This window comes from Oncorhynchus masou, chromosome 25, assembly GCF_036934945.1.
Source record: "Oncorhynchus masou masou isolate Uvic2021 chromosome 25, UVic_Omas_1.1, whole genome shotgun sequence".
In the NCBI taxonomy this organism is placed as follows: Eukaryota; Metazoa; Chordata; class Actinopteri; order Salmoniformes; family Salmonidae; genus Oncorhynchus; species Oncorhynchus masou.
This window is the reverse complement of record NC_088236.1, coordinates 14,861,556-14,882,854: the sequence shown is the minus strand read 5'-3', so window position 1 is coordinate 14,882,854 and position 21,299 is coordinate 14,861,556. Positions and strand designations below refer to the sequence as shown.

At 44.1% G+C, this 21,299-nt stretch overlaps 1 protein-coding gene across 1 annotated transcript in view; it reads right to left on the bottom strand.

The window, feature by feature from the left end:
- Positions 1-4,006: 4,006 nt before the first annotated feature.
- LOC135513812 (protein Niban 2-like) overlaps positions 4,007-21,299 on the bottom strand; it is a 49,730-nt gene continuing 32,437 nt past the window's right edge. Inside the window, exons 9-14 of the mRNA XM_064936759.1 lie at positions 20,899-21,086; positions 20,494-20,649; positions 19,493-19,606; positions 19,125-19,232; positions 17,891-18,002; positions 4,007-6,282 (exon numbers count right to left, since the gene is read on the bottom strand). Of these exons, the coding sequence (XP_064792831.1) occupies positions 5,081-6,282; positions 17,891-18,002; positions 19,125-19,232; positions 19,493-19,606; positions 20,494-20,649; positions 20,899-21,086 (1,880 nt within the window). The 3' untranslated portion in view covers positions 4,007-5,080. The remainder of the gene's footprint in view (positions 6,283-17,890; positions 18,003-19,124; positions 19,233-19,492; positions 19,607-20,493; positions 20,650-20,898; positions 21,087-21,299) is intronic.

Here is a 21,299-nt window from a genome sequence, read left to right as displayed (position 1 = left end):
TGGAGTATCTGCCCTCTCCTTGGCTACGATGGTCCCATCTGATCTCGCCTCCTACCGCCTGCGTTCCATCTTTGAGGACATGTATTTCCATTGTTAGAACTGCCACTTGGCTATCTAGTCAATATAATAGACAGTACAGAAGAGGAAAATACAAAAAGGTGCATTTCATAAGACACTAGACTAGTGCTTCTAGTGCAGGGATCATGAACTATATTTAGCCCCAGGACACATTTTAATTGAGCGGATGGTCAGGGGGCCTGAACATAATTTTCAAATAGTTTGTGAACTGCAAATTCACCGCAAGAAGCAGACAGTAAAACAATCATTTCAAACCTCAGAAGAGGAAGTCGAAGACTATCCTCTTCAGTGAATTTCATTAATATGGTGAAACATTTAGAATTTTTTTGATAAAACTATACTAAATATATTCACGTCACCAAATAATTGATTAGAACACTATTTTGCAATGAAGGTCTACAACAGCCTCAACAGAACTCTGTAGAGTAGCGTCATGTGGTAGCCGGAGGACAGAATAGTTTCCGTCCTCTGGGTTCATTGACTTCAATACAAAACCTAGGATGCTCATGGTTCTCACCCCATTCTATAGACTTACACATAAATAATAACTTCCGGAGGATGTCCTCCAACCTGTCAGAGCTCTTGCAGCATAAACTTACATGTTATCCACCCAATCAAAGGATCAGTGAATGAATCTAGTACTGAAAGCATACGCTACAGCTAGCTAGGACTGCAGGGGATAAAACGTAGGGAAAGACAGTTTTGAACAAATTAATTTCTTTAAAAATGAAGCGGGAGAGCGCAATACTTAATTGTATTTTTATCACTTTTCAAAGTCCCGGCTCAAAACAGAGAGGGATGCTATGTTAACTAGCTGGCTGTGGCTATCCAACACTGGAACTCTTCCAAGACAAGGTTTTCATTTATTGCCACCAATTGAAACTGTACTACATGATTGTAGCGGGTTTACGAATGCGTTAGTTCTAGCTGATTGAGGACCTTATTACGGATGTTTGTTTTTTATTACAGTGTTTCTTTCTGCTTGCATTTTGTGTTTATATTTTGATGTGTTTTTTTCTGTAATTCAGGGCTCATCTGTAAAAGAGGCCTTCATCTCAGTATTACTCCCTGATAAAAAAAAAGGTCAAATAAATAAAATGATAGACATGTTGAGTATGACATTAATGAGGTCGTTAGCTAATATGGTGACAATGCAGGCTATGGGTAGCGGTTATATGGTTTGGCTTGGAAAGTTTTTTTTTGTCTGGTCAGACAGCGGTGTTGTGCACCGAAGTCTAAAGAAGGTGAGAGGAGAGCACGTAGATGCGATAAGCAATGTGTTCATGCAAAATGTTCATGCGGTTTGAATGTGGCTGCTATGAAATTGAACTGTGTTATGTGATTAGGGCTGTATTCATTCTGCCGATTCGGTTGAAAATGTTTAAAACGGAAAGAAAATGGAACGAAGATACCTGAATTTGTCCAGTAGAAACTCTCGTTTGCAACTGTTGGACTAATTATTACACCCTGTATCCTCTAGATGCAGGCAAGAGTGTGCAAGGCGGTATTGAATGTGTCACCGTCGGTCACCTTGATTACAAAAATGTCTCGACCTGTGCACCTTGTACGTTGTACTTTAATTCATAGGCTAGGTTGTAGCAATGTCAACATGGGTATAGGGATGTTAGTATGATGTAGTAGCCTGAACCCATTGATGTTACATTGAACTGGGTGAATGGAATATGAATGACAGTCATCCAATATGCTGTAATACAAATAAGGCCATGCTTATGATTTAAAACATTTAAAATCTCCCTCATTTTAAATGTCACTGATTTGTATACGTCACTCTACTATGTGTGGGAATACTTTAACAGATTTCAAAAATTTAAATCAGTTCGAGCTAATTTGCGGGTGTTTTTACAGTCTTATGTCCAACAAGGTTTTTTTAACCCACCAGTTGGGGAACCCAGTTCTAGTGCTTTCCCCCAGTTCTGAAAGAAATTGTGTTCATAAATAACATTTTGCTATTTTTTCCAAGGAGGAAAATAATCTCTATTAGTGCACATTGATGATTCATACATCAAGTGCATAAGACGTGACACCAAGGTTACATAATAAAAGGCTAAGATAGGAGATCCAAAACATTGAACAAAGGGCTCTTGAAATATTACCTAACGTTTTTAAGAGGGATCTTTCATTTGGTTCGTGGAAGATCACTATTTAATGTGGGTTTTACATACTATACCTTTGTAGTAGGCCTGTAGTCTCTACAGTTGGCATTTCCTGAAACAGACTATGGCTACTACGTCTCCCTTCAGACAGATTGGTTCATGCATCTCTGGTGAACTATGAATCTGCAGTTGAAACAAAGCAGGCACCCCACCACTGTTTAGAACAAATGCAGAGGGATGGGGCTGGAGAAATGAGATCAATCTCACATTCATATACAGGGCTATGGACACAAGGAATGACCATCAATGATACATTTTAACCATATTGATTTGTTTTTATTTCAACTTAACCATGTTTACAATTACGTTGCTTACAAACAATGGAGAAAAATACGTGAGGAATTATGACAGTCAATGTGAATGCAAGCTTACATACTGCTCCACATGAACCCAACAACAATTTCAAAAGAGGCCAATCTGCGATTGGCACATCCATGTTGGAATTTGAGTGGTAACATTTCTCCATTCCCATCCCTCACCTGTTTGCCAACAGTAGTGTCAGGATGCCCACGGTTGTTTTTCAATTCCCAGATTGCCCCCTTTAACAAACCTGTGTGTTCCAAAGGAAAACCATAACAGACCAACATATTTAATCAATTATTTATGAAATCAATAAGTCTGCTGTATAACATTGAGTAAAACAAATCTAAAAAGTACCCTCATCAAACAGGATGGGTTGGGGACATAAGGCAGTGTGGGTTGGGGACATAAGGCAGTGTGGGTTGGGGACATAAGGCAGTGTGGGTTGGGGACATAAGGCAGTGTGGGTTGGGGACATAAGGCAGTGTGCAATACATAATAAATAGAAGGGGGGAAAAAGCATGTATATCAATGAAGGCACTGAAGATATGCATTTTGTACTATAGTCTTTGCAAAACGAATGACTATGGTGGTGAAAAGGGCCAACAATGTATTTAATACTGTATGTACAGAGGCCTTTTCTGTTAGGAACCATTCAATGTCAGAACTGAGGTATTGTATTCCCAGTCATATCAATAATACATTGTAAAATATTAAGGACAACATATTGAATAGCATTACTCATTTGTTGTATTTTGCTATGATTTCCATGCCATGATATAACAGTTGTGCCTATCATTATGTTTGACAGATTAAATGACAATTTGAAATAGAAAATAAGGTTCTTTGAATGCAATGTTTTCCAGTATTCCATGAGACCTGATTGCTCGATTCCCAGGCACCTTTCCATCAAATATCCCAGAAGATTATTGAAGACTGAAGCACGATTACAAAAGTATTTGAAGTCCTCTAATAAGACATTAAACTGACAGGAAACTTCAGAGAGCAACTGTATGAAAGTAGTGGGACATACAAACACCAATAAGATAACAAGGAAATATTGGTCGTTGAATCTATAGAATAAATAATCAGATTTGTATTTCGCTATGGCTAGCTCTAGCTTTGCACACCTTGCCGTGGTCCAATCGAAATAAAATTTAACACCGTGGGTAAGCAGCACGCTAGACAGGATGTAGATTCAGGGTTAAACCAACTGGTAGAGCAGCAGTGCAAATCAGAGGGTTTACTAAGCAAACTTTAAACAAATCAATGATGCCACTGAACATTATACACGGTGTATATAACATTAAGGACACCTGTCCTGTCCATGACAAACTGACCAGGTAAATACAGGTGAAAGCTATGACCAATTATTGATGTCACTTGTTAAATGCTCTTCAAATCGGTATAGCTGAAGGGGAGGAGACAGGTTAAAGAAGGATGTTTAAGCCTTGAGACGGATTGTGGATGTGTGCCATTTAGAGGGTGAATAAGCAAGACCAGATTTAAGCATTTCGGAACGGGAAGTGGTAGTAGGTGCCAGGCGAACCGATTTGTGTCAAGAACTGCAACGCTGCTGGGTTTTTCCACGCTCAACAGTTTCCTGTGTGTATCATGAATGGTCCACCACCCAAAACAACTTGACAACTGTGGGAAGCACTGGAGCCAACATGGGCCAGCATCCCTGTGGAACGCATGACACATTGTAGAGTCCATGACCCAACGAATTGAGGCGGTTCTGAGGGGAAAGGGAGTGCAACTCAATATTAGGAAGGTGTCTAAGATTTTGTATACCCAACCAAGAACAGCACCTGAATTGTGCGATTTCATATTTACAGAACACCATGACGAGGACAACTGGGTCCTTCAATCGTCCTCATCATTCACTACACAGTGAATATATACTAAAAAAGGATAATGGAATGAGTTACCCTTGTGTGGATGTAATGCAATGCAATACACACATAGCCTGGTCCCAAATCTGTTTGTGCGCTTGTCAATTCCATTCATTATCAAACCATGTTTGGCTTGAAATGAGTGACAATGAGTTGGCATGAGTGCACAAACATCTGGCACTCGGACTACAATGTACATGTTATCAAATGGAATGTGGGTTGAATGCACAAGCTTCATCAGTTGGAATGTCTGTCAAAATATAGAAACAACACGAAAACAAGAGACATTCAAGTTGTACTTGAGCCCCACCTAAGGTACAGACTGATTTAGTATTGGTAGATCATATTAGTACAACAACAAAAAAGTTTAGAACTTATTAGAATTATCTTGAAGGTGTAAACCAAATCAGTTGATCTAATGGAAAAACTACTGTATACAAATCATTTTCCATGTATTACATTGTCTATGCTTTTGTGAGATTAGGTTATTATAGTATAATATGCCTGTCTTCAGAAAAACCCCCACATCTAAATCAATGCCAGCATACAGCCTAAACGAGGACAAATTCCTCACTGACTCTCTGCCTTCTCCTCCTTTCCGGTCTCAGAGTCATTGTTTTGTGCTGCTGTTCCCTACTGGACCACAGTCACTCCATCACCCCCTGCCTCAGGGACCACCTCTACTGCCTCTGGCCCCGCTGTACTGGGGGCAGCATCCTCCACCTTCTTCACTGCCTCACTGGTGAGAGACTGGAAGCCACTGTCGTCATGTGGTGGGGACAGGGAGTCCAAACCCACTGTGGTCTGTTCCAACTCTGGTCTGACTACTGAAGTGCTCTCCTGCTCCCCTGGCATTGGTCCTGGGACAGGGACTTGCTCCGTCTCCAGGGCTGTTGGTATGGCTGCAGGCATTTCTGTTGGTATGGCTGCAGGGATTTGCTTGCTGTCTAGGGTTGTTGGTGTGGGGATCTCTTTTTCTACGGGTGTTGCTGCTACCCCAGTCTGAGTAGAGAGTGAGGACGATACCTCCTCTAAACTGGAAGGAGTGCTTTCCTCTTGGCTAAAAGCTGTTGGTGCCAGAGCCTCCTGCTGAATTGGTTTGAAAGATTCCTCCTTTTTGCTAAAGGGTACACTATCCTGGCTTGAGGGTGAAACTTCTTCCACTGCCTCCAGTACAGTTATCTCCACAGCTGGCTCGCTGTCCTCTCCCTGTACTGCATTATCAATCTCCCGTATGGCACTCTCAATGGCTGACGCTGTGCTCTCAGGGTCATGTAAAAAGCTCTTGGCCTCTGGGGACTTCATCGCACACTCAGCTTCCTGGGGTAAATCTTCTGAGATTTTGGTCTGTATCTCTGGGGCCTCACTCAAGATTGTCGCCGGCTCACCGAGGACAGAGCCATTGGTTCGGGCAGGGGAAGGAATGTTCTCTGGCTGGACTGGAGGAGGAGGGGCCTTTCTCTTTCCTTTCAGACTGGTTCCATTAACTTTGGCTGGTTCCTGGTGGACCCTCTCTGGAGATGAGAGGGCATCGGTGTCCTGGTCCACTCCCTCCTCAGGAATGCTGTCCACCATGGGGATGTCCAGATGGGACTCCAGGATGGGAGAGCCATCCAGCTGGATCATAGAGACTACCTGCTTCATCCTGCGCCTCCTCTGGGCCGCCCCTCCTGTGCCATCCCCAGTCTCCACCTCTTCCTGTCCTGTCCCATACTCCCCAGCCCAGTCGATGGCAGGGTTATCCCCCAGCAGGTGGAGGTTGGGATCACTGCTGGTCAGCACTATGCTGTCCCTGTAAAGGTTGTGTCTTCTCTGGACTGCTGCCTCCTTGACAGCTACAGTAAGAGGGAAGAAGAGAGAGACATTAAGACATTGTACACAGACCACAGGAGAAGTAGCTCTTAACACAGCCTGGAGTTTTCCCTACTGAGGTCACTTGGTAAGGAAGAACTCTGGACCATAGCTACAGCACATTAGTACTCTTCCATGCACCGAATACATAACGCATTCAAATAGTATAGACTACGGGATGTTAAATTCAAATCTTCCCATCACTGTGCCAATAGAACACCAATAATCAATGAAAACTTTGCAAATCAACTTGGAGGTACACAACTGTTCCCCCTCTCGTCAGGATCCGTTTGTCCGTTACCAAGAACACTATACCGTTTTTGATTTGATTAACCTTTTGCAATACAAGTAAACCGTTTAAATTCCCCCAAATAAGCATACATTTTTAAATGTTCACACATTTAGTCAAATTTTGTATTTCAAAATATACATTTTTGTATGTTTTGTACAAAAACGTTTATACATTTCATCCATAGCCACTGGTTATGAACATGACGGTTATTTGGTAGCACGATAAGAGAATTTCGCTCCATGCCTACGTATTATATTCTCTGTGCTCCGTTTCGGATTTATGTTGAACCCCAACTCGTTACAAGGAAGTGAACCCGTTGCCTTTATGAATAGAGTGAGGCAAGACGTTTTATTATTATTTATTTATTTCACCAGGTAGGCCAGTTGAGAACAAGTTCGACCTGGCCAAGATAAAGCAAAGTAGTGCGACAGAGTTACACATGGAATAAACAAACATACAGTCAATAACACATTAGAAAAATCTATATCCAATGTGTGCAAATAGAGTAAAGAGGTAAGACAAATAGGCCATAGTAGCGAAGTAATTACAATTTAGCAAATTAACACTGGAGTGATAGATGTGCAAGTAGAAATACTGGTGTGCAAAAGAACAAAATAAATAAAAACAATATGGGATGAGATAGGAGGTTGGATGGGCTATTTACAGATGGGCTGTGTACAGCTGTAGCGATCGGTAAGCTGCTCAGATAGCTGATGCTTAAAGTTAGTGAGGGAGATAAGTCTCCAACTAAAGTGATTTTTGCAATTCGTTCAAGTCATTGGCAGCAGAGAACTGGTAGGAAAGGCGGCCAAAGTAGGTGTTGGATTTAGGGATGACCAGTGAGATATACCTGCTGGAGCTCGTGCTACAGGTGGGTGTTATGGTGACCAGTGAGCTGAGATAAGGTGGGGCTTTACCTAGAAAAGACTTACAGATGACCTGGAGCCAGTGGGTCTGGTGACATATGTAGTGAGGGCCACCAGACAAGAGCATAGAGGTTGCAGTGGTGGGTAATATATGGGGCTTTGGTGACAAAACAGATAGCAAATTGGATGCAGTCTATCACAGTGCCAAGTAGAGTGTTGGAGGCTATTTTGTAGATGACGTCGCCAAAGTCGAGGATCAGTAGGATAGTCAGTTTTATGAGGTTGTTTGGCGGCGTAAGTGAAGGAGGCTTTTGCGAAATAGGTAGCTGATTCTAGATTTCATTTTGGATTGGAGATGCTTAATGAGTCTGGCAGGAGAGTTTACAGTCTAGCCAGACACCTAGGTATGTAGTTGTTCACATATTTTAACTCAAAACTGTCCAGAGTAGTGATGCCAGTCGGGCAGCGATCGGTTGAAGAGCATGCATTTAGTTTTAGAGTTTTAGAGCAGTTGGAGACCACAGAACGAGTGTTGTATGGCATTGAAGCTCATTGAGGTTTGTTAAGTGTCCAAAAGGGCCAGATGTATATAGAATGGTGTCGTCTGCGTAGAGGTGGATCAAGGAATCACCCGCATCAAAAGCAACATTAATATATACAGAGAAAGGAGTTGGCCCGAGAATTGAACCCTGTGGTACCCCCAAAGAGTGCCAGAGGTCCGGAAAGCAGGCCCTCCGATTTGACACACTGAAATCCGAGAAGTAGTTGGTGGACCAGGCGAGGCAGTCATTTGAGAAACCAAGGTTTGTTGAGTCTGCCAATAAGAATACGGTGATTGACAGAGTCAAAAGCCTTGGCAAGGTCGATGAAGACGGCTGCACAGTGGTCTTTTATCAATGGCGGTTATGATATCGTTTAGTACCTTGAGTGTGGCTGAGGTGCACCCGTGACCAGCTCGGAAACCGGATTGCACAGCGGATAAGATACGGTGGGATTCGAAATGGCCAGTGATTTGTTTGTTAACTTGGCTTTCGAAGACTTTAGAAAGGCAGGGCAGGATGGGTTTAGTTCTGTAACAGTTTGGGTCTAGAGTGTCACCCCCTTTGAAGAGGGGGATGGCCGTGGCAGCTTTCCAATCTTTAGGAATCTCGGACGATACGAAAGACGTTGAACAGGCTAGTAATAGGGGTTGCAACAATGGCGGCGGATACATTTTAGAAAGAGAGGGTCCAGATTGTCTAGCCCAGCTGATTTGTACGGGTCCAGGTTTTGCAGCTCTTTCAGAACATCTGTTATCTGGATTTGGGTGAAGGAGAAGCTGGGGAGGCTTGGGCAAGTAGCTGCGGGGGGTGCTGAGCTGTTGGCCGGGGTTGGGGTATCCAGGAGGAAAGCATGGCCAGCCGTAGAGAAATGCTTATTGAAATTCGATTATCATGGACGGAGACAGAAGTAGAAAATGAATTCTACTCCAAGCAAAAACCTAAAATCGGTCAGTACTCCACTAAACAGGAACTGAAGTCCCACATTCTGCAACTTTAACCTCACACATCTCATGAGAACAGTGCAGTAGGAAAACAGGAATGGAGTCCAGCTGAGGAAAGCTTATTGTGAACGCAGTCCCTTCGGAGTGGCTCCCAGTGTTGTTGCGTATCCTCACCACATGGGGTCGGCTTAGTTGCCTTAGAGTTTTTGGGAACAGGAATGATGGTAGTCAGCAGGAAACAGGGCTGAAATGTCAGTGAAGACTTTAATATATTATAATAATAAATAATTTCATGTCAACCTCAGAGAGCGAGATCATCCTGTCCTCCAGGACAGTGGGGGCCCTCTTGCAAAGCTCTGTTTTTGTCCAAAATAAGCCCATAGAAACACATTGGGCTTATTTTAGACATTTTGTCTAGAGTGAAACTTCCTCTCTGACAAGTGGTTTCAACTCCCTACCTGCATTTGAGGTTTGGTCCAACAGAATGGGTCATATGGACACAGAAATACAGGGACATTATTTTAATGTAGAGGAGAAGTTAAGCTTTATATGTCAACTCAAATTGCACGAAGAGCAGACACTACTAAAACAGAACTATCAATGAACAATGATTCTGGAAAAGTAACGCTAAGTTGTCTCGTGCTGCATTGCGGTACCACGTATAAATGGCTGCTACGTGAAGTTAGTCATTATTAGTGAATGTGCATTATGCATGGTCCTGTTTATGTTTTACAAGAGGTGCATCTCCGTAGACTTCAAAGCCAGACCAGTGATTACTGCAAAAAAGCAGGTAAAACTATTTTCTAAAATAATGAAATTAGTGGGGCTTATATTTAGACTTATTTCACGTGACCTGAATTCATCTAGTAATTGCAGACTGTTTGAAATGCTGTGTATTTGACCTTTATTGTACTAGGATAAAAGGGAAGCAGGTGGCTAGAGCATTGGGCCAGTAACTGAATGGTTGCTGGATCGATTCGCCGAGCTGACAAGGTAAAAAAAAAACATCTGTCTCTCTTCCCCTGAGCAAGGCAGTTAACCCACTGTTCCCCGGCTGCCAAAACTGTATGTCGATTAAGGCAGCCCCCTCTCTGATTCTGAAGGGTTGTGTTCAGTTGTACAATTGACTAGGTATCCCGCTTTCCTTACAAAGCTTATTCAAAGAAAACGTATTCAGATTCCTTGACTTTCTCCAAATGTTATGTTACAGCCCTTGTCGGCTCGCTTGTGTATCGAATAGCAAGAGTATAAAAACTTTAGTGCCTCTCGTGGCCAAGGAGACGTGCTGGTAAAAGTTGGGCATCACGTGTCTTAGCAACATCCCTGGCAACAAAAAGTACAGCTTCTGGGTGCACGGTTTCCTGCTTGTTTAGAGCCTCGTACAGATCGTTGAGTGCCAGGGAGGTGTTGGCCTGAGGAGGGATGTAGACGGCAGTGATAACAGATGAACTCGAGATAAAATGGTTGACATTTGACCTTTTGGTTTTGGGAAACAGCTGAGATTTAACGATGCTCCTTCAAAATTTCTAATGAACTTTAGATGTTTTTGGGAAACTGGGCCATGGACAATAAATTGAGAGAAAACAAATTTGTAAAACAATTTTAGGTGCAATTTACACTATTTGTATGTGGAAATGTTGTATAATCACCTTTCAGTGTAAAAAAACATGGAAATGTAACACAAAAATGGTTTGTGTTAAGTGAGAAGTGGGCATTGGTCTTAAGCCAAAAAAGAAAATTGACATGAGCACCACAATGCCTATTTTAAGCAAATGTATTTATAAAGCCCTTTTTACATCAGCCGATGTCAATGTGCTATACAGAAACCCAGCCTAAAACCCCAAATAGCAAGCAATGCAGATGTTGAAGAACAGTGGCTAGGAAAAATTCTCTAGAAAGATGAACCTAGGAAGAAACCTAGAGCGGTGGCCTGTCCTCTTCTGGCTGTGCCGGGTAGAGATAAAAAAATAAAGTATTTCACCCATGCTCTACTTTAGTGTTAAGCACACAGCTTTGGCCTACAACAGTAGCTATTGTTCTTTTGTACTTCAAACAACGCATAGGCAGGTTGCTTAGGATTCAAACAGCCTAATTTATACTCTGAGGGATAATGAACATCAGTGTCCTGCTTATAAATCTATGTATTATATTATTACACTGTTTATAGATAGACATTTACAATAAGACTTTTTGTAGTGTGAAACATTTATTTGGGCTGCAATTTCTGAGGCTGGTATCTTTAATGAACTTATCCCCTGCTGCAGAAGTAACTCTGGGTCTTCCATTCCTGTGGCGGTCCTCATGAGAGCCAGTTATAATAGCGCCTGATGGTTTTTGCAACTGCACTTGAAGAAACTTTCAGTTCTTAAAATTCTCTGGATTGACTGACCTTCATATCTTAACCTATTTCATCCCATCAGTCACAGTAGTGACCGTAGAAGACATTTCCAGTTATATGGCTCTGAAATTTTTACTGAATGATGTATCAATGCATTTCCAGTAAATATTGAAATAATAAAAGGGTCTCAATGAAATATATGCAGTGTCACATGTTTAGTGTAAATTGTCACATGACCAGAGCCGTTTACTTCCTGGTTGCACCATGAGAAGGATGGCTGCGTCAAAGCACCCAAACAAAAGGTTAGTAAAGTATGTTAACATAGTTAGGACAAATATATTTGGTACACATCATCTTTAAGGTGTCTAGTATTGATATATGCATTTGCAATTACTTTACTTATTCTATGACCACACTGAACAAAGTTAACATGTTGATGGCAACAATAGTGACCGGCAGGATAACACAGTGCATCTAGGTATACACATACATAGTTCTTGTTCTAACTAACTTTCTACTCTGTTTTTTCTTTTAGTTTCACTTTGAGTCAAGTTCTGGATATGTTGGATCAAGGTTTCCGCCCAGACAAGGCATGCAACATTGCAGTTATCCCTCAAAACGAGAAAGATGCAGTCTTCACTGATTGTGATAGTAATGGGTCAGATATGGACTCTGAGGGGGAGACAGGCCATTGGCCAGCCAGACTGTTGAATGCATACGCTGAACCTATGCAAACAGATCATGACAGGAACAACGTTATCAGTGATGATGAAATACCCCTCAGCACTCCCCCTTCCTCCCCCACCACCGTTGATAATGAAGAGCCAATGGCCTCTACCCACCAGAGGGTCCAGTCAGAAGAGCCAATGGCCTCTACGCACCAGAGGGTCCAGTCAGAAGAGCCAATGGCCTCTACCCACCAGAGGGTCCAGTCAGAAGAGCCAATGGCCTCTACCCACCAGAGGGTCCAGTCAGAAGAGCCAATGGCCTCTACCCACCAGAGGGTCCAGTCAGAAGAGCCAATGGCCTCTACCCACCAGAGGGTCCAGTCAGAAGAGCCAATGGCCTCTACCCACCAGAGGGTCCAGTCAGAAGAGCCAAGGGCAAAGCTGCAGGTGGTCAAAACTAAAGATGGTGTTCAAACGATCAAAGAGGCCTGCCACCACTGTGATTCCAGAACACATAGTATACAGCCCCAATGCTGTGATTCCAGAACACATAGTATACAGCCCCAATGCTGCAGAATGTGTAAAACAAAGCTGCCCTCAACCCAATGGATGTTTTCCTACTAATGAATCCACCAACCCTAAGAGAGATCACCACTGACATGTCCAACCTCTACTCCACCCAGACCAAGGACAAGCAACTGTATGGATGTGCTCAAATCAAAGTTTATTTGTCACATGCACCGAATACAACAGGTGTAGACCTTACAGTGAAATGCTTACTTACAGGCTCTAACCAATAGTGCAAAAAAAGGTATTAGGTGGACAATAAGTAAAGAAATAAAACCGTACAGTAGCGAGGCTACATACAGACACTGGTTCATCAGGCTGATTGAGGTAGTATGTACATGTAGATATGTGACTATGCATATATGATGAACAGAGAGTAGCAGTAGCGTAAAAAAGGGGTTGGCGGGTGGTGGGACACAATGCAGATAGCCCGGTTAGCTGGTTGGTTGGACTAATTGAGGTAGTATGTACATGAATGTATAGTTAAAGTGACTATGCATATATGATAAACAGAGAGTAGCAGCAGCGTAAAAAGAGGGGTTAGGGGGGTGGTTGGAGGGGCACACAATGAAAATAGTCCGGGTAGCCATTTGATTACCTGTTCAGGAGTCTTATGGCTTGGGGATAAAACTGTTGAGAAGGCTTTTTGTCCTAGACTTTGCACTCCGGTACCGCTTACCATGCGGTAGTAGAGAGAACAGTCTATGACTGGGGTGGCTGTGGTCTGACAATTTTTAGTGCCTTCATCTGACACCGCCTGGTGTAGAGGCCCTGGATGGCAGGCAGCTTTGCCCCAGTGATGTACTGGGCCGTACGCACTACCCTCTGTAGTGCCTTGGGGTCAGAGGCCGAGCAATTGCAGTACCAGGCAGTGATGCAACCAGTCAGGATGCTCTCGATGTTGCAGCTGTCGAACCTTTTGAGGATCTCAGAACCCATGCCAAATCTTTTTAGATTCCTGAGGGGAATAGGCTTTGTCGTGCCCTCTTCACAACTGTCTTGGTGTGTTTGAACCATTGTAGTTTGTTGGTGATGTGAACACCAAGGACCTTGAAGCTCTCAACCTGCTCCACTACAGCCCCGTCAATGAGAATGGGGGCGTGCTTGGTCCTCCTTTTCCTGTAGTCTACAATCCTCTTAGTCTTGGTTACGTTGAGGGATAGGTTGTAATTCTGGCACCACCCGGCCAGGTCTCTGACCTCCTCCTTATAGGCTGTCTCGTCATTGTTGTTGATCAGGCCTACCACTGTTGTGTCATCTGCAAACTTGATGGTGTTGGAGTCATTCCTGGCCATGCAGTCATGGGTGAACAGGGAGTACTGGAGGGGACTGAGCACGCACCCCTGGGGAGCTCCAGTGTTGAGGATCAGCGTGGCAGATGTGTTACTACCTACCCTCACCACCTGGGGGCGGCCCATCAGGAAGTCCAGGATCCAGTTGCAGAGGGAGCTGTTTAGTCCCAGGATCCTTAGCTTAGTGATGAGCTTTGAGGGTACTATGGTGTTGAACGCTGAGCTATCGTCAATGAAAAGCATTCTCACATAAGTGTTCCTTTTGTCCAGGTGGGAAAGGGCAGTGTGGAGTGCAATGGAGATGGCATCATCTGTGGATCTGTTTGGGTGGCATGCAAATGGGAGTGGGTCTAGGGTTTCTGGGATAATGGTGTTGATGTGAGCCATTACCAACCTTTTAAAGCACTTCATGACTACGGACATAAGTGCTACGGGTCTGTAATCATTTAGGCAGGTTGCCTTAGTGTTCTTGGGCACAGGGACTATGGTAGTCTGCATGAAACATGTTGGTGTTAAAGACTCAAATCAGGGACATGTTGAAAATGTCAGTGAAGACACCTGCCAGTTGGTCAGCACATGCTCGGGGCACACATCCTGGTAAGCCCTTAGCCTTGTGTATGTTGACCTGTTTAAAGGTCTTACATCGGCTACGGAGAGCGTGATCAGACAGTCGTCTGGGACAGCTGATGCTCTCATGCATGCCTCAGTGTTGCTTGCCTCGAAGCAAGCGTAGAAGTGATTTAGCGCGTCTGGTAGGTTTGTGTCACTGGGCAGCTCGCGGCTGTGCTTCCCTTTGTAGTCTAATAGTTTGCAAGCCCTGCCACATAAGACGAGCGTCGGAGTAGTATTATTCAATCTTAGCCCTGTTTTGACACTTTGCCTATTTGATGGTTCGTCGCAGGGCATAGTAGGATTTCTTGTAAGCTTCCGGGTTAGAGTCCCGCACCTTGAAAGTGGCAGCTCTACCCTTTAGCTCAGTGTGAATGTTGCCTGTAATACATAGCTTCTGGTTGGGGTATGTACGTACAGTCACTGTGGGGACGACGTCCTCGATGGACTTATTGATAAAGCTATGGGATCCTTATCACATCTGTGTACAGCTCTGTTCCAAGAAGTCACATGTAATGGTCACTTGACAGTGATGTACACAATGAAAGCATTTCAGATGCAATGCGGAGAAATTGCTTTGATTAAATAATGGCCTCCGTTCATGTGGTTGACAACACAATGATCACTGATGACCCATTTTTTTTAAGGTTAGGTCCATCTTCCCCCGAGCTCAATCAGTCATACAAAGTCATGCCATTTCAGGAATGGCTGTCAGTTGATGAGAGCATGATCCGATACTATGGCCGACATGGATGTAAGCAATTAATAAGAGGTAAACCAATCTGTTTTGGTTGCAAGCTATGGAGCCTTGCCTCATCCAGTGGTTACATGTATCACATGGAGCCATATGGTGGATCCCACACTCTCCTCCCAGAGACTGGGTTGGGTCAGGGACCCAGTGTCGTTCTCGGTCTTGCAGAGCAGTCTCAGGCGCCTCAAGGTTGCATGTTCCTTCATGACATCTTCACTTCGCTTGCACTCCTCGATGAAATGACAAAGAGGATATGGGAGCTCTGGAACGACAAGGCAACATCGTCTGATGTCCCATTCAAGCCACAGAAGGACATCATGAAGTTACCCCGGGGAGCCTCTGAGGTTCTGACCCAAGGAGGCAAGTTGCTGGTCCGTTGAAAAGACAATAACATTGTCACTGTGGCAACAAACATGGAGGAGAAATACAATGAGACCGCTGTCAAGAGATGGAACAAGGAGCGACGTGCCTTTGACAAAGTCCCACAACCAAAATGCATCAACTGATATAATGAGCACATGGGAAGTGTTGACTTCACGGCCTACAGGTTTCAAGATACCAAGATACGATATCTCGATCAGGTCTAAGTGGTAGTGGCCCATCTTTGCATGGTCTCTCAACAGTGCACTCGTGGAGGGACCATCGACCTGCTCACCTTCTCACGGATAGTGGCACAGTCTCTTATGAAAATGTTTGGCAGGAAACCGCTGAGCCACAAAAGGAGATCTCTACTGGCTGCTACTGTTGAAGATCAGGCAAGATATGACAAAGCTTCTCACTGGCCAATCAACACGATGCACCGGTTCCACAGATGTCGTCATTGGGACAAACGCATTACCTATGCATGTGAGAAATGCAAAGTACCACTGCACATTGAGTGCTACAAGATATCTCCTTTTCTACTGTCCATGGTATAAGGATTGGAAAAGCCAATGAAAGAAAAATAGAAAAGTCAAAGGGTGAGGAGAAGCAGAACAACAGACTCTAGGAAGAAAAGACAAGTCAAAGGGTGAGGAGAAGCAGAACAGACTCTAGGAAGAAAAGACAAGTCACTAAGGGGTGAGGAGAAGCAGTACAACAGACTCTAGGAAGAAAAGACAAATCACTAAGGGGTGAGGAGAAGCAGAACAACAGACTCTAGGAAGAAAAGACAAGTCACTAAGGGGTGAGGAGAAGCAGTACAACAGACTCTAGGAAGAAAAGACAAGTCACTAAGGGGTGAGGAGAAGCAGTACAACAGACTCTAGGAAGAAAAGACAAATCACTAAGGGGTGAGGAGAAGCAGAACAACAGACTCTAGGAAGAAAAGAAAAGTTGACGAAAAAGACAAATCAAAATGACTGAAATGTTTTTGGAAAAAACGGTAAATTGATTCATTGTTGCACTAAAATGTCACAATGACAATGTCACAATGAATATTGCACTGAAGTACATGTTCAAATGTTACAATGGTCACATATGTTGGTTGTTTTTTGTCTTTGCTCTCAGTTATTCGTATTGGTGTTGCATAAGGGTTTTTGATAGGTAAAAAAGTCAAGCAGTGTGGTGGAAAACCTTGATAGAGCATAGGTCAAGTAGTCAGTGTGGTGGAAAACCTTGGTAGAGCATAGGTCAAGTAGTCAGTGTGGTGGAAAACCTTGGTAGAGCATAGGTCAGGTAGTCAGTGTGGTGGAAAACCTTGGTAGGGCATGGGTCAAGTAGTCAGTGTGGTGGAAAACCTTGGTAGGGCATGGGTCAAGTAGTCAGTGTGGTGGAAAACCTTGGTAGAGCATAGGTCAAGTAGTCAGTGTGCTAGAAAACCTTGGTAGAGCATAGGTCAAGTAGTCAGTGTGGTGGAAAACCTTGGTAGAGCATGGGTCAAGTAGTCAGTGTGGTGGAAAACCTTGGTAGAGCATGGGTCAAGTAGTCAGTGTGGTGGAAAACCTTGGTAGAGCATGGGTCAAGTAGTCAGTGTGGTGGAAAACCTTGGTAGAGCATGGGTCAAGTAGTCAGTGTGGTGGAAAACCTTGGTAGAGCATGGGTCAAGTAGTCAGTGTGGTGGAAAACCTTGGTAGAGCATAGGTCAAGTAGTCAGTGTGGTGGAAAACCTTGGTAGAGCATAGGTCAAGTAGTCAGTGTGGTGGAAAACCTTGGTAGAGCATAGGTCAAGTAGTCAGTGTGGTGGAAAACCTTGGTAGAGCATAGGTCAAGTAGTCAGTGTGGTGGAAAACCTTGGTAGAGCATAGGTCAAGTAGTCAGTGTGGTGGAAAACCTTGGTAGAGCATAGGTCAAGTAGTCAGTGTGGTGGAAAACCTTGGTAGAGCATAGGTCAAGTAGTCAGTGTGGTGGAAAACCTTGGTAGAGCATAGGTCAAGTAGGCAGTGTGGTGCTCATGTGAATTCAGACCAATGCCTGTTTCTCAATTAAAACCTTGTTTTCGTGTTTATATATATATATATATATATCCCATTTAGCAGACGCTTTTGTCCAAAGCGACTTACAAGTCGGCTGGGGCCACTACTTTTACATATGGGTGGCCCCAGCGGGAATCGAACCCACGACGCTTGGCGTTGCAAGCGCCATGCTCTACCGACTGAGCCACACAGGACCCTCGTGTTTAATAAGAGAAGGATATGTCTGAGTCCCAAATAGCCTTTTCCTACTATTGACCAGGGCCCATAGTGATGCACTACAAAGGGAATAACGTGCCATTAAGGACCAGCCACCGTTTAAGCTGCGAGACTCACCCATCATGATGTCCTTCATGACAGAGTGCAACACCACCTCCTCAAAGATGTTCTCCACCAGGATGAAACGAGAAAAGTCCTCGAAGATCAGCTCCTGGAAACGAGGCAGCTCCTGGCCACCAGAGGAAAAAGTATTAGAACCCAAAGGAATCACTCACTCAGGAGAGACATGCAAAGAGAGAATAACTTATCACAATGAATGACAAAGAGAATGCCATTGCATGGAAGCATAATGTCGGTTTCACACAGTACATTGGGTGCGTTCATAAATTCACTAGGATTTCAGAGACCTCTCCTGTGTGCCAGAGCGCAGAATAACTGATGATTTTACGAATGCGCTGCACCCATTGAATATGACCAGTGTCAGTAAAAAAATATATATGTTTAATTGTTGCCAGCAGCACAGTTACCAATACACTAGATAACATGAAAACAGCCTAACCAGCTCTGCTAGGGCAAGTCAAATGGTCAGAGTGAGATGTTCTCACATTTGTGTTTGGAAGAAGCTAGCCAACTTTAGCTAGTTAGCTTGGGTGCTTGACTGCTGTTGTGAGGTCAGAACGCTCGGATCCACCCTACTCCTCGGCCAGAGCGTCCAGTGTGCACTCCGAGAGAAAAACACTATGAATTTACAAACGCCCAGAGTGCACTCTAGCACTCCAGAGTGAATTTACAAACGCCCAGAGTGCACTCTAGCACTCCAGAGTGAATTTACAAACGCCCAGAGTGCACTCTAGCACTCCAGAGTGAATATACAAACGCCCAGAGTGCACTCTAGCACTCCAGAGTGAATTTACAAACGCCCAGAGTTCACTCTAGCACTCCAGAGTGAATTTACAAACGCCCAGAGTGCACTCTAGCACTCCAGAGTGAATATACAAACGCCCAGAGTGCACTCTAGCACTCCAGAGTGAATATACAAACGCCCAGAGTGCACTCTAGCACTCCAGAGTGAATATACAAATGCCCAGAGTGCACTCTAGCACTCCAGAGTGAATTTACAAACGCCCAGAGTGCACTCTAGCACTCCAGAGTGAATATACAAACGCCCAGAGTGCACTCTAGCACTCCAGAGTGAATTTACAAACGCCCAGAGTTCACTCTAGCACTCCAGAGTGAATTTACAAACGCACTCATAATGTATGAATTTCACCCAACAGTGTCAGTCTAGTCACACTGTCAAACTCGAAGGTGAACAGTGTTCCAACAGCCGGTATATAGCTGATAGACTTACAGGGGATAAAGAGGGAGTGAGCTGCTTCAGCATGTAAGGGATGAAGATCTGAAGAAGAGCCTCTCTGAAGAACCTCTTCCGGACTGTGCTGCTGTCGTAGTCAAATTTCTGAGGAGAGAGGGGGACAGAAATGAGGGAAACGAGAGTCAGAAGAAGTTGGGAATCACCATAAGAGTATATAGTGCATCACTGAGAAAGACCTCAGAGGTAAAACGTCAAACAAATCAACTAAATCCCCTCTTCGTTTCCTATAGTAGGATTTTCCATACAACAGGAAAATGTGTGTTGTATCAATCCTATTTCCCCACCCTACCTCTGCCCATCACTGTGCTATGACGGGCAGCAGGGCCAACCCTTTCCTGTCTTACCTTGATGACCCGGTCCTGGCAGCGTTGGATGTTCTTACAGAGCCCCTCTGGCCCCTGGTCCTCCAGACTTTGGTGGAGGATCTGCTCAAACGTGTATACGGCATCGTCCATTTGCTGCACAGACAAACGTTTGTTTAGAATAGGGAATAGCTTAGTGGCAAGTTGGATAAGATATTCAAAAGATATATAGTAAACATAACAGCAACATTCACACAAGATACTTGCAGAATTTCCAAAAATCTAGCTGAGAAAATGCCCATACATTTTCATATATTCACCACAAGGGGGCACCATCTTCCCAACAATTCCTTCGTAAGTGTAGAGTTACAGAATATAAATTCTTTCTACTGTATACTAGTGGAATACTGTCCAATACAACCCCTCCTTTCATTCTACACAAAGCATGCTCCGAACACTGACGGAAGATTTGAACTACTGTACATCTGAATTATATAGAGAATCTTGAATGCAAAGCAAAGTTAAACGCTCCATTGTTTTACTTGAGAAGTCTGACTCCCAGCAGCGTATGGCCACTACAAAGAGGGCAGACTACGTGTTTCACAATGGGGGACACACTGGGAGGTGAATACATGGCTCCAGAATCACTTTCCCTAAACTTACAGCCTGTCAATAGAGACCAGCCAGCCAACCAAAGCCCCACCACTCGCTGACCAGAATGTGCTTGTTCTCCAACCACAACAATGAAGAACGCCCTGTAGATCTGAGGACCTCAGACAAAACAGCACAACCACCCACCACAGAGACCTGCAGACCGCATCCTTTCAGCAGTCACCAGCAAGAACTCAAAAGGAGACATATGAGCACTTTTTGAATCAGTACCATATTCTGAGGACTAGTTGTAACATACTGTGTGTGTGTGATCCTGTCCAGGTGGTGTACTTGTACATGGAGCTGCCCCACCTGACAAAAACATGAGATCACCTACTACCCCATGGGCCATTCTGGCCGGGACAAGGCCCCATAATGTGTAGTAGTTTTACCTCTCTCATGAGAATCTGTGCTCTCTGGACAAACACAGAGGGGCTGGAGACATCGAACCTCTGCTGTAGGCCATCCAGACTCAGGTCCTCTACTTTCTCATAGCAGCTCTGCATCTTCACCGGGTGGAACGCCAGCATAGAGATCTTGTCCATGTGCTGAGGATGGGAGGAATAAAAGTGTGAGACGGCATTGACCTAGTATACTTACTATAGTCCCCACAGAACACACACAATATGCCAAAAGGGTATAACGATACAACCTAGTCATTCATTTTACACGTCTGTATCCCAAATACAATTACAAATGTAAAATCACTACATTGTTCTATGGAAACCTATAGTGTAAGCCGCGAACCTGAGATGCAGTTTCACTAGGCTTATAATCAGAAGCTGAGCCCTTCTCACCTCTCCCACTTTCTCCTTGGTGGCGTCGTTCAGTGTGTTCTTGCTCAAGTCCACCAGCTCTCTGAAGAAGACGTCTCTGACCTGAGAGAAGCCTCTGCTGGTGGGCTCCATCAGGGCCTCCAGGATAGAGCTGATGTAGGGCTGGACACTAACCGTCAGCAGCTTCTCTGCCTTAGGCAGCACCACCGCTGTGATGTGGTGACAGAGTAGAGAGAGAATGTCAACAAAGAGTGGGAAAGGCTAGATACCTTTAGAAACTGCCAGAAGTTGTACTGTGACACACGTGCTTTTCTTAAGATACGAGTCAGCTAAAGGAATTCAGCTCCTGTCCATGACCAGAGCCATCGCTCTGACAGCAGGTTTGTCAGACTAATGGTGAGGCTTCGTCACCCTCATAACTG